A 16,506-nucleotide genomic window follows, 5' to 3' on the forward strand; every position below is an offset into this window, starting at 1 on the left:
ACTACACTTATACGGTTACATAAAACTATAAACAAAATGATAAAATGAAAAGCAAAGACAAATCATTACAATGAACAAACATGTGATCCGGTGGCCTTATTCTGTAACTTATTCGTTTCGTAAATTCATTTGTATCGAATGAGAGAAAACGAGAGCGAAATTCGACCTTGATTGCGTTGGAGTGAGAAGGATATATGACGAACGAACGAACTTACGAAACAAAATTGTGACAGGATAAGCCCTGCAGGGTCCGTATTACAATGAGAAGGTAACATTTATCTTTAATTTTATCTACAAAGTAAAATTAATTTTTCTGTATGAAAAATAGAATATGTATATATTTTTCCAAACATGTTTAATCAAAGGTTAAGATATTTAAAATTTTCACACAAATATACACATTAAATATCGATTTTCCTTTATACTATCTCGATATGTACCGAAGATAGCGCTTGTAATCGCGGCTCAGTGGCCTTATTCTGTACCCAATTCGTTTTGTAAATTCATTCGTATCGTATGAGGGGGAACGAGAGCGAAATACGATTTTGATTTGGTTAGAATGAGATGGATACACGACGAACGAACGAACTTAGAAAACGAAATTGTTACAGAATAAGCCTCCTGGTTGATTATAGGCAGAAATGATTTATTGAATGTTATTATTTATTTTTTTATTGGTTAGTTAAGTTATTTAAAATAAGATCCATATTTTCAGTAACTTGTAAAAATACATTTTTAAAAATAGTAAGTACATCTCTTAAATAAAATTAATTTAAAAATAAATGTGTATCTAAAGCTTATGCTCCGGCTCCGTAACGTGCCTAGGGCCGGTGAAGTGGGGTGAGCGAGTAGTGGGTAGTGGGTATATCTACAAAGCAGTGCGTGTAGTGATATTCGGATGATGATTCCAGGGCAACAAAACATTCCCATGCCTCCGCGGCCGTCCAGTAGTAGCCAGTCGGAGGGCGGCGCGGGCGGCCCTCGCGGGGGTCCGGGGCTCGCGCCCAGTCCGGGCGCGCAGCCACAGCCGGGCCCCTACCCCCCGCTGCCGCAGGCGCCCTACAAGCTGCCGCCACACCACCAGCCCTACCCCCCTCCGCAACACCAGTACCCCCAAGGTATACTGTCATATTTTTTCAATATGCTCGCGATTATGACGGGCAGCTAAGGACGTCGTACCGTCACAATGCCGGTACGAAAGCGATTACGAAGATACACTACTGATCCCCCCCCCCCCCCCCCTTCAAGTTTTGGGAAAAAAGGAATAAAGAGAAAAGGAGAAGAGATTGAGGAAGAGAAGGGAGATGTTTCTCCAGACGTGATTTGAACATAGATACTGTAGTAACATCTTTGATAGTGGATGGAAGATGATTTCACAGTCGAGCCGCATGAACACTATATGAGTGGATGGGTATTAATTGGGGGCTTTGAGAATTAAAACGAAGACGTAAACCATAAATTGATAAGCGTTGATATTTTTTGCAGTTTATGATCGGTCATTGGCTGGTTTACGTGTCATACATACTGTTTAACATTGACCACTCTGCCATTGTTTAAACATTAATATTTCTATCCCTGTAAATGCAAAGACTTCCATATCGTTTATCATGTATAATAGATTCAACAGATATTACAGATATTATGATATTCCAGCAAAATTCAAAATTCCAGCAAAATTGATACGAAATGTTTATCACTTTGAGTTAATTTATGACTCCGCGCTAGTATTGGCGGCTCCAGATTATAATTCTGACCTTAGAATAATATCGCCCTATCGCTGTAGAGCTGCCTATACAGACCAAAATCATTTTAGGATTATTAATTACGAAGTTAGCTATAGTTTAAAGCAAAACAATGGGCCATAGGTGGTTGAAAATAGCAAGCACAGCGATAAAACTGTTCGTTGGATGTTTGTTATTAAAGATGTTTATTTAAATTTTATGTAATCATTTTTATTTGTAGTATTCTTTAATTATATGCATGCTTCCACTTTCCATTTTGCTGTATCCCAGCTCAACACAGGGCTCTTGGCCTCATAGAGTTAGGGATACGTTATTATTTATTTGTAATATGTATATATGAATGAATAAAGATTTGCAACGCTTTCGTTTTATGCAATAGAGAGTAAAATGGCATCTCTGTTGCTGTAGCGCGTTATTACTCTGAGGTTCTGCTCGCCACTCTACCTTTCTAACAGGACTCTTCACGACTAACTGAAAACGACCGACATCCGAATTGAAATATTTTGGTAAATCATAAGAATGCTTATATATTTTTTTTTTTAAATGTTTCCATACTTTATATCCATAAATTATAAAGGTTAGGGTGTCAGAAAATTATAGTGTGTAATTTGTTTTTGTCTTTGGCAGCAGATATACTGTTTTTTGTCAATAATAATATCAAACAATATATTTTCCCGTTTGCTTCCAGGAAACTCTTATCGGCCGCACCCCAACGCGGGGTATGGCGGGCCGGGCGCGGGCGGGGGCGCGGGCGCCGCGCAGTACGGCGCGCCGGGGCGGCCCGGGCCGGCGCCGGCGGGAGGGCAGCCGCCCTACGCGGGCGCGGCGTGGGGCGCGCGCGGCCCGCCGCCCCCGCCGCCGCACTACCTCAAGCAGCACCTGCAGCAGCGCATGGGCCCCCCGCCGCCGCAGCCGCACGCCATGGGCCCGCCTGGCGACCCCCAGCAGCAGGACAACGGCCCGCCTGCCACCGCCCTCGTCACCACGGGGCCCGACGGGGCCCCCCTGGACGATGGCTCGCAGCAGAGTACCCTTTCTAATGCGTCGGCAGGTAATACTATTGCTGGACTAGATGACCGTTTACCATTTTGTATCAGTTATTTATGACTAGTTGAAAATGTCCTGAAAGCTGAAATATTCTCGTAGATCACAAGAATACAAATGAAAAATTGTTTACCGCATGTCGGGATATGAAACAATGAAAGCATCGCATTTTCGCAGTGTGCTACTTAATGAGGGGAGATGTATGAATGTTGAGGAAGCGAGGTCAGTATGTATCTTTCCCTCTATGGTTTTAATCCTCTAAGACGGATCGGTTTGCAGTGAAGGCATCCCCTCAGCCACTCCAGTTTGTCTTGTGCAGTCCTCTTCACACCGCCGCATAAATTCCCTTGGCATTTTTGGCGAGGACGCCCCCTGCAGTTTGTCCCCTTTATTACCCCACTTAGAAGACCCCCGTGATGCATTATGTGTCAAATCCACCGAGCAAATTGACTGTGTTCAGGTCAAAGGTATTAATTAACCCACAATTCTGGAAAAAGCGATTTTATTATTTCAAGTGTGTTTTAAAGCAAGTGCATAGATCTTGTACATATTCTGGCAAAAGGATTAGGTTTAGTAGACATTTGCAGTTCTAATCCTTATGCTAGAATGTGTATAAAACCTACATAATTGGTTTAAAACACCTTTGAAATGATGAAACCCATTTTTTCAGATTTGTGGGTTAATATGCCTTTGACTTAAACAGGGTCGACATCTTTATCTGTCTTAAGCAGGTGCCTTCCTCCTTCGATTCTACCAAGACCTCGTCATTCGTGATGCGGTCTCCAGGAAATTCTCAGAATTTGTAGGACCACATCTCGCTTCTAGTCTCTTTCGGATAGGTTCCGTCTCTTGCAGCCGTACCTCAAGACACTCTGTACATGATTTTAGATTTTTCATTAAACACGAGTAGCCTGATATATATGGCTGTCAACCTTGTTCTTTCTTTTTCACCGACCATCCTAGGTGATTTTACTTCCGAGGTAGTCAAACTCCTTCGCATTATTTAGTGGAACTCCTGACATCATTACTCTTAGTTGCTGGTTATTACGGCCCACATTTGTTAATTCCTGCATATTTGTTCATCTTTTTTCAAATTCCTCTTCAATACCGGCAAAGAGACATAATAATCTATGCACTTGACGAAAATGAAGCCGCTATAAGCAGATGTGGTAATAAAAAAGAAGCCTATGTAAGTCAAGGAGTAAAAGGAGGATGCTCTCTATGACTAGTACTTTTTAATGCGTAGGTTCCCAAACTTATTTGACTCACTGCCCCCTCTACTGAAAAATTTCCCAATGCCCCCCCTGTAAATTTCATTGACATTAAACAGCATATTGACATAATGTGTACCACAGAGATATACAAGGCAACAAATGCTATTTCTGGAAGAAAACTGCCGAACCAATGTCAATTACAATAACATTATTAATAGGTGGGCAATTATTGCTAATACATTTTTCAATATTGTAGATATTTTTAACATGAGTGATATGATCTCACTTTTTACTTTAAATTTACATTAGTTATATTTAGTTTTCTCTTCATATCCAAGTGTATTTTGTATTTTATCTTTATTTTTATTTTCCATTTTAATTTTGTTCTCCAGTTGTATTCGAATTATATAATGTATAATTTTTATGTAATTTGTTTTATTTTTATTCTATCATCACATGTACTAATTAAGAAGGTATATTTAATTTGATATTACGGTGGTAAGCTTTGTAAAACAAGAAAAATGATTGAATTGACATAACACAGCATATTGACATATAACAGCATATTGACATAATTTAATTGACATAAAACATCATCTGCTAACATATTGTGTTCAATGATTTGCAGAAAAGGGATAGGTATTGGATTGAAAGACTTCGTCCTTCATTAGAATGTAGAATGTAAGGGAGAGTGATGTGTATGTGTAATGATAGAATGGCATGGTATTATAAGCCCTTTGTCTGTATTCTCTGGTTGATGGTAAATTGGGTATGATAAATAAATTTTCCAAGAGTTTCAGAAGACACCTTCAAACAAATTTTGATTATAAAAGCATCTCGGCTAAGTTGCGTTGTTATGAATTTCAGCCTCGGGTGAAGAGGGTAGCGGGGGCAGATCGGGCTCCGGCCGCAGCGGGCCGGGGGGCGCGCCCTCACCGGGGGCCGCTTCCCACACGGGGGCCCACGACGACTACGAGGCCAATCCCTCGGCCTGGCCGCGTACACCCTCTAGTCCTGTAAGTACACCAACAAATCCTTATCCTAGAGTTACCGAACCCATGTCACATGAGTCTTCATAAAATACAAGACCATTTCCAAAGGGATTTTTTAGCACAGTCTTTTCAGAGGTAGTGTTGCTGTTGACTCACGGATCAGAGTTCCGAGGTTTGAACCCTGCTCTAGCATAAATGGATTAGCATTTTCTGGTCAGGGAGTGAAGTTTCTGTCGGAGTCTAGAAACATCCATGAGATTGTGACTTGCATATTGCCCTTCGCTGAGTTAACCTTTTATGGAGCTGCATTGCAGAATGAGGAAGTTCAGTGTTTTTTTTAAAAATTTTTATTTGTTAATAGACTGTTAAACTAAGTCAAAATTATTTTTTTTTAATTTTTATATAACGTATTATCGGCGCTACGATTTTTCAAAGTTTTGTATTTCTGAAATAACTCCGCGTGTAACGTCAGAGGTTCATTTCCGCTTATTCTCATTCAGTCCTTCCTATTGGTCCAGAAGCGACAAGCAGACCGGAAATCTTCCATAGCTCTCAGATCATAGGTTGATTCACATGAACCAGTGACGTCATTTAAAGTAGTGCGTTTTTATCAAAGTATTTTTTATTATTTTTTCTGTACATTTTCAAGAAACTTTGTAGCACAATTTAATGCTCTAATTTTTACCCCGCGTAAGAAAACATTTTTTGTATCCAATTTCCCGTAGGGCTGAAGTTCCTCATTGTGCAGTGTCAAGTTAATAAGTATCATATTAACAAATTGTCATTATTACAAAATGTGTTATCATTCGCCTCATAATTGAAATAATTAATTAGTTGTTGAACTGTTGCCATTATTAATAAATATTCCATGGACGTACTTTAAAAAAAAAATGTCGTAGGTAGGTACTGTAAGATGAAAATAAGTTCTTTTTCAAACCTTTTAGTTATTTTTTGTTGGTAAACATTCACAAATGTCACTCAATTAGTTTATTCAAGGATTATGAAGTTTTAATTTTACTCTGTGTAAAACAATGTCATTTTTTTAAAATAATTTACTTTCACCACAACAGGCCAGGATGCCCAATTACAGTGGTGAATTACATTACAGAACAACCAGGCTTGAGAAAAATCACATTTTTAATTTTTGTGTTCTCACCGGGAATCGAACCCGGAACCTTCCGTGCGTGAGTCAAGCGTCTTGACCACTACACCACGGAGGCCGCCGATATTTATAAATATTTCCGTTTGCAATATTTTCTTACATATTCAGAAGTAATGTTGATTTCATAATTTGATACATGTATATGTGTGTGTATTATATAATTGATGCTTTTTACTGATAACGTTTTTTCTATTTTTCAGGTATTTAATAGTCATGTACCGCAAGAAAATTATAGGACCAAGGTTTGTAAAGTTGTTCACTATCTTAAATAATTCTTTTATTTTCCTGAAATTGTTGTTTTATGTTTTATCAGAAAAATATTTTGTTTTGTCTTTCAATAAATGTTTGAATGTTTCTATGATCCCTATTTATGAAGGCACAAGCTGAAGGCGTCGCTATTTCTTTACACGTGTTTGTCAAGCTCGCATTTATTGCTTGTTAAGAATTTTAGTATTCAGCAATATGCACTCAGTCAGATACATTTTATGATTTAGCTGTTCAAAGTATTAGGACACATTTTATTTTTCCTCGTGTAATTTCACTCGACATAATATTGTCAACCAATACACTCGGCAAATTTTAAATGCATTCTATGATTTTTCAAAATAGAAATGTTACATAGATTTATTTATTTAACACTTTATATACGTATACATTCTATATGCATATAAGGGCAGGCATATTCTGAAAATTTCTTCGTACCTACCCAGGCAGTATTTATATATGCAATACCGCATAGTGGTGATACTGCAATACCGCGTAGCTATGGATGAGGAAGCTCAGAGTTTTTTTTCTATTATTTGTTAATCAGTGTATATTATCAGTGCTAAGATTTTTTAAAGTTTTGTATTGGAATTTTTCTTTTAAATAAATTTTTAAATCCTGTTGAAGTTTTTAGTTGACTTACCGTAAACCGGAAATCTATCACAACTCTTTACGATTGGTTAATTCATAAAAACTAGTGACAGCGTTCAAAGTAATTCGTTTTTACTTAAATCATTTTTTTCATTCATTTTCAAAAAACTTTGCTGTACAATATAATACTTTAATTTTTACCGCATGTAAGAAAATATTATTTCATATCAAATTTCCTGTAGGGCTGAACTTCCTCATTAACTTAAATAATAAATTATCATTGTAGTCTTGGATAAGTACTAAAAAAACCCATTTATTACGTCTCTGTTTTTTATTTAATGTTTTTCTCATAGTTACATGATGTTACAGCGCCGTTTGCAAAGTGATTTTTTAGCACAGTCTTTTAAGAGTTAAAATAGGTAGATGTTGATAGAATAATAATGAGCATTTGTTCTTGCGTAGCAGAAGTCGGATTCGCTGGGCAAGTTGTATGAGATGGACTCGTGTCCCGAGCGGCGCGGCTGGGTGGAGCGTCTGCTGGCCTTCATGGACGAGCGCCGCACTCCCATCGCCGCCTGCCCCACCATCAGCAAGCAGCCGCTGGACCTGTACCGCCTCTACCTGCACGTGCGCGAGCGCGGCGGCTTCGTGGAGGTATGCAAGGTGCTGTGGGGGGGGGACGTCGCATGACCGCCTCCCAGCGCATTCTCACTCGTTACTTCTCATCTAACCTAACTCTAAAGCTTAGGCCGGCCATTAAAACATCGGGTTCATTTCAATTGAAGATATCATTTTGGAACAGATCAAAAGTTGGATACACTCGAACCTCTATCTATCGTTCCTCGAATAATCGTCGGATGTGTCGTTTATTTCTTCTAACCACTTCCTTAAAAGGCACAAAAGACAATCGTATCTCTATTCACCATTTTACCGCATTAATAATTTGAATTACGCTGCATTATTGACATATTTTGTCCAAATGTTTGACGGTACTCGTATAACAATGCTCGGAACATTCGGGAGAGAGATGACAGTCTGTCGCTGCTGTCGGCACGGATGAAAAGGATCCGACACCTGTACCTTCATTTTCAGAAGCATGCGAAATCTTTGAAAAATTACAAGCTTTCTATCGTGCAAATTCTGATGCTGAAAGTATACTGTTGATTTATGGAAATAAAACAGCTAAAATCAAATGTCGATGAAAAATTATTTCCATTGCAATAAACTTCATTTTATTTATTTCTGTTCAGCTTTCTAATTTAATTTTTCATTTACATATGTTTATTTACATCTGAAACACATACCCTTTTTAGAATTTTAACCTGCGGATTGGAGGGCTGTGTCTTTACCCGATCGCTTGTTTATTGACCTCTTATTCCCGCAATGATTGTTTTCCCGCATTCATAGTTTATTTCAATAGGTCTCCTTAAAAACGATAGATGGTGGTTTCACTGTATTAAGTTTTCCAAGCCAGATTATAACATCTTTTTCGAGTATGACTTTTTTTGTTGGAAAAAATATGGATTTTAGAATAAAGTTAGCCAAAAAAACTCATTTGAAATAAAATATCCTTTTCAGTTTACGAAATTGAAAACCAAATATATGGATTTAAATGTAAAAAATAAAATGGAGTATAAGCAAGCCGAAGGATGACTGCTTTTGGCGTCATTTCTGCTTGAATTCTTATACAACATACCATAAAAAATTACTACCCTTAAACCTTAGAAATGATATTTTAACTTGAGATATACTTAAATGTTTCGATGGAAACATGCGTATTTTTTTGAGAAAGAAATTTGGATCTTGCATTTATTTACGGAGCTAATGGATTTGTCATTGGCTGTTTAAGGGTTTAGACTTTCTTATACTCTATCTTGTTAAAACAGAGTTGAATTCAATATTTGCGTACAAAAGTTTGGACATACTCAAAACATGGATAAATTATTTCTTTAAAAAAATCTATTCAAACTGGCCGTTGTACATGGAGTTTCAAAAAGCAGTTAAATGCTGCGTTCGCGCTACATTATGAACTGTTCTGTAAAATAATATGATTGAAAATGCGCTGGGAATGGAAAGGATAATGGATAACGCTAAAATATAATCCAGTAATATGTAGAGAAACATTACTCTTGCGGAGAGGAAATGTTCGATCCTTAGTTATAGAGTCGCAATGTGCCGCTGCTTTGTGCTTACTTACAACAACCGATGTCCTCCTGTATTTATGTATACTCTGGGTAGGAGGTGGGATGTACCACACCTGAATTGTTACTATGCCACTGTACTATAGCTATTTCCGATTCATGTAACGGCTATTTTTCCAAAACAAATTGAAATATTGTCACCCAAAGTATCCCGATGGGCCGTAATTCTTTAATACAGCACTTAAACTTTCTCTTGTACCATATTGCATCCTCTAGAATGTAAAAAAGTTTATGAATATTTCACTTGTTTTTAACAAATTACTTGTAGTTAATTAGATTTACCTTTAGTGTAAATGGTTCGGAGATTCATTGCCGTCTATTATCCTAAATCTAATATTCAATTGATTATTATTCTCCATTTCGAGTCAGTGTAAATTGTAGAGCCAACTTGACAAAGCATATTTGCACCATTTACTGGCACCTGATGAAAGTTATAACCGCCGCACGAGGACTCGTTCAACTTGCAAAGCTTGCCTTTACAAAATATTATAAAATTTCAATCAGTATAATGAAGCTAACTTTCAATTTTCCCTAACCGAAAACTTTCTCCTCGGAATGGCATCCTTCGTATACTGATTGATTTTATTCGCATTTAACTTGTAAAACTAGACATAAAATAACTATGTAGACTTTTAAACATCTTGTTAACTATTTCCTTGGTGGTTGTACTAATATCTCTTTTAACGCATCTAATAATAATATTAGAGAACTTAATCATATGTAGAATCTCAAGTCACATGTAATTTCACCTATGTCTGTATTAATTAGAAAATGTGGAGTGTTTCGCACATGTGTATAGTCTTTAAATGCACTTAGAGAAATATTACTTTTTGACTACAACTTTTACCTTGTTCCAAATATTAAACAGAAAGTCTCGAAGAAAGTTAGAAAATTGATTAAATTCCTTTTTGTAATGGTGAATCAATGAAAGTAAATTATTCCATGTATTTAATAATGTACAAAGTATTAACAAAAGTCTCCTTTTTAATCCTGTAACAATACTCACCCAACCATGTATGCTTGGAGCGCAATATACTCTGTACGCCAGCTACTTAACATAACCGCTACCGAGCTAGTAACACACGAATGCATTAGCATGACTTAGTGCTTAACCTAGAGATAGAAGTAATGTGTACGGGAATTTAAGAGCCACCTATACTGCGGCATCTTAATTTCTCATCTATGTTAGCTTCGTAGTACTAATGTGTCGGAGCATATTGACATATTCGGCTTTCTTTAAACATGATTAATCTTGAAATTCGACAAAGCCAAATTTCAACATGCTCCGATTTTCCAGGTGACACAGGTAATGTAAATTTATAGAGTACATATTTACTTTTTAAACGGCATTACCGCTCTAAATAATCTCTGTTTGTTCCCGTAATTTTATTTCCTACCACAACATGATTTATTAGTTGATCTAATCTTGTAGTATAGATTTAGTAAGCAACTTCAGTCAAATGACAATTCAATTCTCTAAATTTACCTGAAAATTTGATTCTACACAATAATAAACTTAATATCTTACTCGACAAATAGTAAAAAGTAGATGGTAAATTATATAGTTTTAATGTGTGCGGCTGTTTTTAGGCAGCCTTAGTTCTTTAATAATATCTAATTGATATTGGTCAGAAAAGTACCCACAGATGGATAGCTTTGCATGTTTATTGATATACATACAAAACAGTTGTAATCAAATGATAATTAAAATATTTATCAATTATATTTTCATTGCGATGGCATGAAATTAAGATAGAAAATTAACGTGTTAAAACTAATTAAAAATACTAAATCGAAATTTTTAGACAAAAGTTAATTGCAGCATACATGAAAATTATAAATAAATTATGGTACTTGTGTAGACAAATATTATTTTTGCTAGCGAAGTTTAAAAGTGATATCTTTGAATTGTATAATTTGGTGATACAGAGTTATATCTCAGTAGTGGAGTGCTGAATACTATCACTGTTCTGTTTACTGATATGTGGCTCATATATCAGAATGTACAGCGGCTAGCCATAATCTAGAGATAAAGCTCCGATACACACGACTTGCCCAGCAATGTGGGAACACGTTATCAACCAACTTGTATGTACAGTGCGGTAATGCTAGGAAGGTTTTGCTTGGAAATGTCGAGCATTTGGATTAGTTCACGGCCGACGGGAGAGTCGGCGGCAGCTTACATATTATATCAGTGAATATAATGCTCGTACATCCTTAAGCGATATCTCCTTCACCTTTTTTAGAGATGGTATTTGACAAGAGGAGTTTTGTTGGTACACAGGTAACGAAGAACAAGACTTGGAAGGACATTGCCGGGCTGCTGGGAATCGGGGCCTCGTCCAGTGCAGCGTACACCCTCCGGAAGCACTACACTAAGAACCTGTTAGCGTACGAGTGCCACTTTGACCGTGGCGGCATAGATCCGCAGCCTATTATCAACCAAGTAGAAGCCACTACCAAGAAAAAATCCACCAAGAACAACAGTGTGCCCAGTCCAGGTACTAACATTGTTCACTTTATTAATTTATTAGAAAGCAAAAAACACAAGTGGTAAAATAATAATTAGTTTTTTAATCATTTATATTTTCACAAGAGCGATGCTAGTAAATATGCTGGTTTATTTACTTTTTGTAACTAAAAAGAATTTATTGTATAATTACAAAAAATAAATAAAATAGATGTTAAAATTTTTAGTCTAAAAACTCTTTTTGACTGCTTCAAAAACAGCTACATATTATATGTACATACTTTCAAATTCCGTTGAACGGAATACGGATTTATCTATAATTTAATGAGGCCTTAAATTTTATATATATAACCAAATGAGTTATTTTGATGCTAGGGTTTTTAGTCATTTTATTTTGATTTGGTGATTCATATTAATCAATCAATGGACGTTTCCGATTATCCGAGTGGAGATACATAATATATCGAAATGTTTTTAGGGTCTTCCAACTCTCAGGACTCATTCCCCGGCGGGGGAGGTCCCCCTCCCCCCGGAGCGCCGCCCCCCTGCGATGGCTACGGCTCGGGCTACTCGCCCTACCCCCCCGCCTCGCAGGCCCCACAAGGTACCCCCTCCAGCTTACTGCAAGGGAACCCGCGCCCCCACGAACCCAGTCTTGTATATACAGTAGAAGGTCCCCGGAAGGCGACGGCGAGACCATGCATGAATCCCGTCTCTGGATGTTTCATCATAGCCACTTTGTATATTATAACATCCGGTTCTACACTTGGCTGTTCGTTTTAGTTTTGTTTCCAATTTCACTAAAGAAGAACCTGACTTCTTCGAAAGTTCCGATAGTTTCTATATTATTTTGCATTTTCATATATAAATATTATTTTATTTAATAGACAACCAAAATGGAACGGTCCGACTAATGTAAATGAAGTTCATTTGGTTGGCTATTTATACGTGGCTTTTTAAATCTTAGATATCGACATCAACGCTTGAATAGTCTGGCAAATACGCGAGTACAGAAGGCGAGTAACCAGTAACCGGTAACCAGTAACCAGTAACCATTGATCACGCTCCCCTCTGTCTCTCTCTATGTGTTTGTGTTCTAATAATCTGGCTAACCTGTACCTGTTTACAATCAGCACCTCTCGAGTCACTAACCGAGGCCCCCGCACCCCGCCCTAGCTGCTGCCTGCTATAACAACGCTTGTGTGGTTGTGTTTGCTCCATGGATAGTCCTCTACTAATGTACGCATGATCATCCCACTCTCTAGGAACCTCGTGTACATAATCTGCAGATTGTACAAGGCCGGTGTAAATGCGCATGTCCGAGACGAGGGGTTTCCCGTGTGAATGGACCGTAGGTTTATTGGAATACGACGGACGAGTCTGGGAGAAGTATCGGCGCGAGAAATGAGGAAGTTCAGTGGTTTTTTTTTGTATTTTTATGTATTGTATTACCATCGCTGTAATTTCTTGAAGTTTTATAATTTTGAAAACCTTCGCCGAAACTTTGACATTCCACCACCTGCGATGTCACGAGTTTGAGTCCGTGAGTTTTTCTGACATTTAAAAGTAAAACCTTGTATCTGCAGAATATGCACAAAAAAAAAATGGCTGTCCCAGAAACCGCAAATCTATCACAACAAGGCCATAATTGATTGGTTATTGTAAACTCGCGTTTTAATGAACTTGTGACCATTCAAATCAGTTCATTTTTGAGAAACTTCACCGTACAGTTAAATGCTCTAATATTTACCGCGTGTAAGAAAACACTTTTTATATCCAATTTCCCCAGGCACTGAACTTCCTCATTGTAACCAAGTTTACGCTGTGAAAAGCTTGTAAAATGGATGAATAGTGGAGCGAATGTGGGCGTTGCTATAGTGGCGTGGAGGGCTCGCGTACACTAGTGTGTGCGGCGGGGTGCGCGGCCGTGTGTGTGTGCCCCAGAGTGTTGAGCGTGTGTGTGTGTGCGTAGGGGGCCCTCCCGGGGACAACATGGCCGCCTCCAACCCGTTCGAGGACCCGCAGCCCAGACGCAACCACCAGCCAGGTAGTGCTCTCATCTTCTCATGTGTCCTCCCACCACCACCACCACCACCTCCACCCGCTACCCCTAGACCTCTAATATCGTACACTGTTTGTTTTCGCTTGACTTTTCTCAGTGCTGAAGCTTTGTTATGTTAGTATCACCCGATAGTTTCATTACATATTTAATCTACTTTATAACCGGGTATTTGTTTATCAATCAAATCTTAAGACACCGCTTATAGTGATATTATAATTGGTATTAGATGCACCATTTCGTTTTCATTCAACTTGTAGTACATTTTTATTTTGTTACCCTAGTAAAAGTTGATTTTTTCATATAATGAACCAAAAGAAATTGTCAGTTTTGATCGGAACAACCATTATCCAACCAATTTTTTTTCTACCCTACGTGGCATGTAAGGTAGAAAAATCGAAAAACAACACTATTTTCTGGAAAGGAAAAAGGGCTGATGCATTTTCAGAACAAAATATCACACTTATAATTATTTTGTTTGTACTATCAATTTAAAGGTTATTCAAATCACAATAATTTTATTTTTATAAGAAAATACTGTACTTTCTAAATTGAGCCGGACCCTCTTCTCCTCCCCTGGCATCAATATAATATGTATTAGTATTTATTTTTATAGTCAAATTTCAATATCACAGAGTAAGATGGGATCGACTGAATTTAAGCGTTACATTAGGTTTGTTTTAATCCAAAATGCTGTTGCATATTGTCACTAAGTAAACTAATGAATAAACATATAATTCATACAGATCATTTTAAAATAAAACTGTCAAGAATAATTATAATAAATTCTAACAAATACACCACTTTCTAAATTTCAAATGCAGATAAATAAACATTAGTATTTTTCCACAATGTTGACACTGTGTATAAGGATAGAGAAAACTTTATACATACTTCGACGTTTTTCATGCCGCATTCTATTTCACAAATAATTCACAAACTGAGAAACACTTCCTCTTGTTAGTAGACATGTTTATAATTCAAGGGTTAGTTTTTAACTGATCTGACATCACCCATTCGTAATGTTTATTATGCATTGATCATAGAACATTAATAAATCTTAAAAACATCATATGAACCCCTGAAACAAGAATGTCATTCATAAACTACAAAAATTTTGTGAATTGTAATGTGGTGCCGAGCCGGTACATACTGAGTTCACAAAGCTCGGATTTTTTTACATGCAATTACAATCATATGTGTGATATTTTGTTAGTTTCGGGAAAAACATCAATTAGATACTTTTTAGGTATTTTATTATTATTATTATTCGTTCTATGCAGGCAGCGTTATAGTGTCATAATCGTAATCCGATCTCGACACCTTGTCTTGCTGCATTGTCCTAACTTAGTACTTAGGTTCTTATTTCGCTTGTTTCGATTTTATTACTTAGGTTCATATTTCAAAAATAATGTTTTTAAAGGATTGAAGAGTTTTTGCTCAACAGTTGACAATATTTTTATTCGGTATGTTCGAGAAGTAGCTCTTTACAAAAATTAATAAATGCGTGGAGAAAATCATACACAAAAATGTTAACGAATTTTTCCTCATTCGTGATTGTTATAACCGAGTTTGACTATCTTGATTTAGCACGCTCAAACTTAATTTAAAAAAAAACCGGAAGAATTAATGAATTATTGTTTATTTACTTACATTTCACACGAAGGTGAGTTTTTGAAATGTTTGTTCTACTTTATCACTAGACAGGCGCCTTGGCGCAGTCGGTTAGACGGCCAACTGTGAAACTGGTGTCGCGGGTTTGATTCCCGCCTGTTGCAACAAAAAATCTGCAAAAGATTTTTTTCTCAATTGGTCCGGCTGTTGCGATGTATTTTTCACTACCTCCTTCCTTATCCCCTCTGTCCCACCCGCTGACAAGCCTCTAAAATAGAGTCTTAGCGGGTTCTTCCTTTAAAAAAAATATTCAAAAATTTCAAAAGTAATTTAATCAATTCTTTCATAAATTTTTTTGCGATAATTAAATTAATATAGAAAGTAAAAATAGAAACAAGTCGTTTGTTTTATGTCTATCGTGGAGTTTATGTCGCATGCTGAATGACTATTTTTATTAAAATAGCCCTGTTGCATGTTTATGTGCATTTATTATGTTGCGATTCCGCGGTAGTGTCGGGAACTCCGAATCAGAGGTCCATAGTTTGATTCTCTATTTCATCACAGAACTTTTTTTTTCTACAATTTTGTTATATGATGTATGTTATTCGACCGTTTTCTGTACCAATTTCAAATGTACAGCATGGTAACAAAACTTCGTGTATTATAAAATAAATGTGCCATTTCACTAATATTTAAATGTATTATGTATAATAAATGCATGGGGAATATATATGTACTAACTTGTTGTTAAAATGATATACGGACAGTTCAAATGCAATATGTCGCAACCACATTAACTTAATTTTACAAAAGAGCACAAAAAAGTTTTTTCTCATCTTAATCACTAAAAAAACCCCGATTTCATCGTCATTCCTTTTCCACACTTATGCTACACAGGATGCATTGGTACATCTATTTTAGCGTATCTTGATCATTTTGTTACATGAAAGTAAGATGATTAGATGATCAGTCTTACGGTTCAGGTACCAGTCCAGAGACAATTTGATTTATTTATTATTTATTAAACACTTTATATGCATATAAGGGCGGGCATATTGCCCTAAGGCTATTTCTTCCTGCCTGTTCAAACTGTTATGTTTGAGAAAATATCAGTTGGTAAATATATGAACATCTAGGTATATTAATTAATATA

The 16,506-nt window shown here is 36.9% G+C and overlaps 1 protein-coding gene across 1 annotated transcript in view; it reads left to right on the top strand.

Annotated features, from left to right (window-relative positions):
* osa (trithorax group protein osa) overlaps nt 1-16,506 on the top strand; it is a 185,793-nt gene that overhangs the window by 155,450 nt on the left and 13,837 nt on the right. The window contains 8 exon segments of the mRNA XM_088243567.1: nt 912-1,118; nt 2,431-2,793; nt 4,868-5,016; nt 6,355-6,396; nt 7,472-7,663; nt 11,495-11,711; nt 12,159-12,284; nt 13,653-13,727. Coding sequence (XP_088099693.1) covers nt 912-1,118; nt 2,431-2,793; nt 4,868-5,016; nt 6,355-6,396; nt 7,472-7,663; nt 11,495-11,711; nt 12,159-12,284; nt 13,653-13,727 — 1,371 coding nt within the window.

Source organism: Micrasema longulum, unplaced genomic scaffold, assembly GCF_059751315.1.
Source record: "Micrasema longulum isolate JH-2025_06_02 unplaced genomic scaffold, ASM5975131v1 h1tg000215l, whole genome shotgun sequence".
Taxonomy (NCBI): domain Eukaryota; kingdom Metazoa; phylum Arthropoda; class Insecta; order Trichoptera; family Brachycentridae; genus Micrasema; species Micrasema longulum.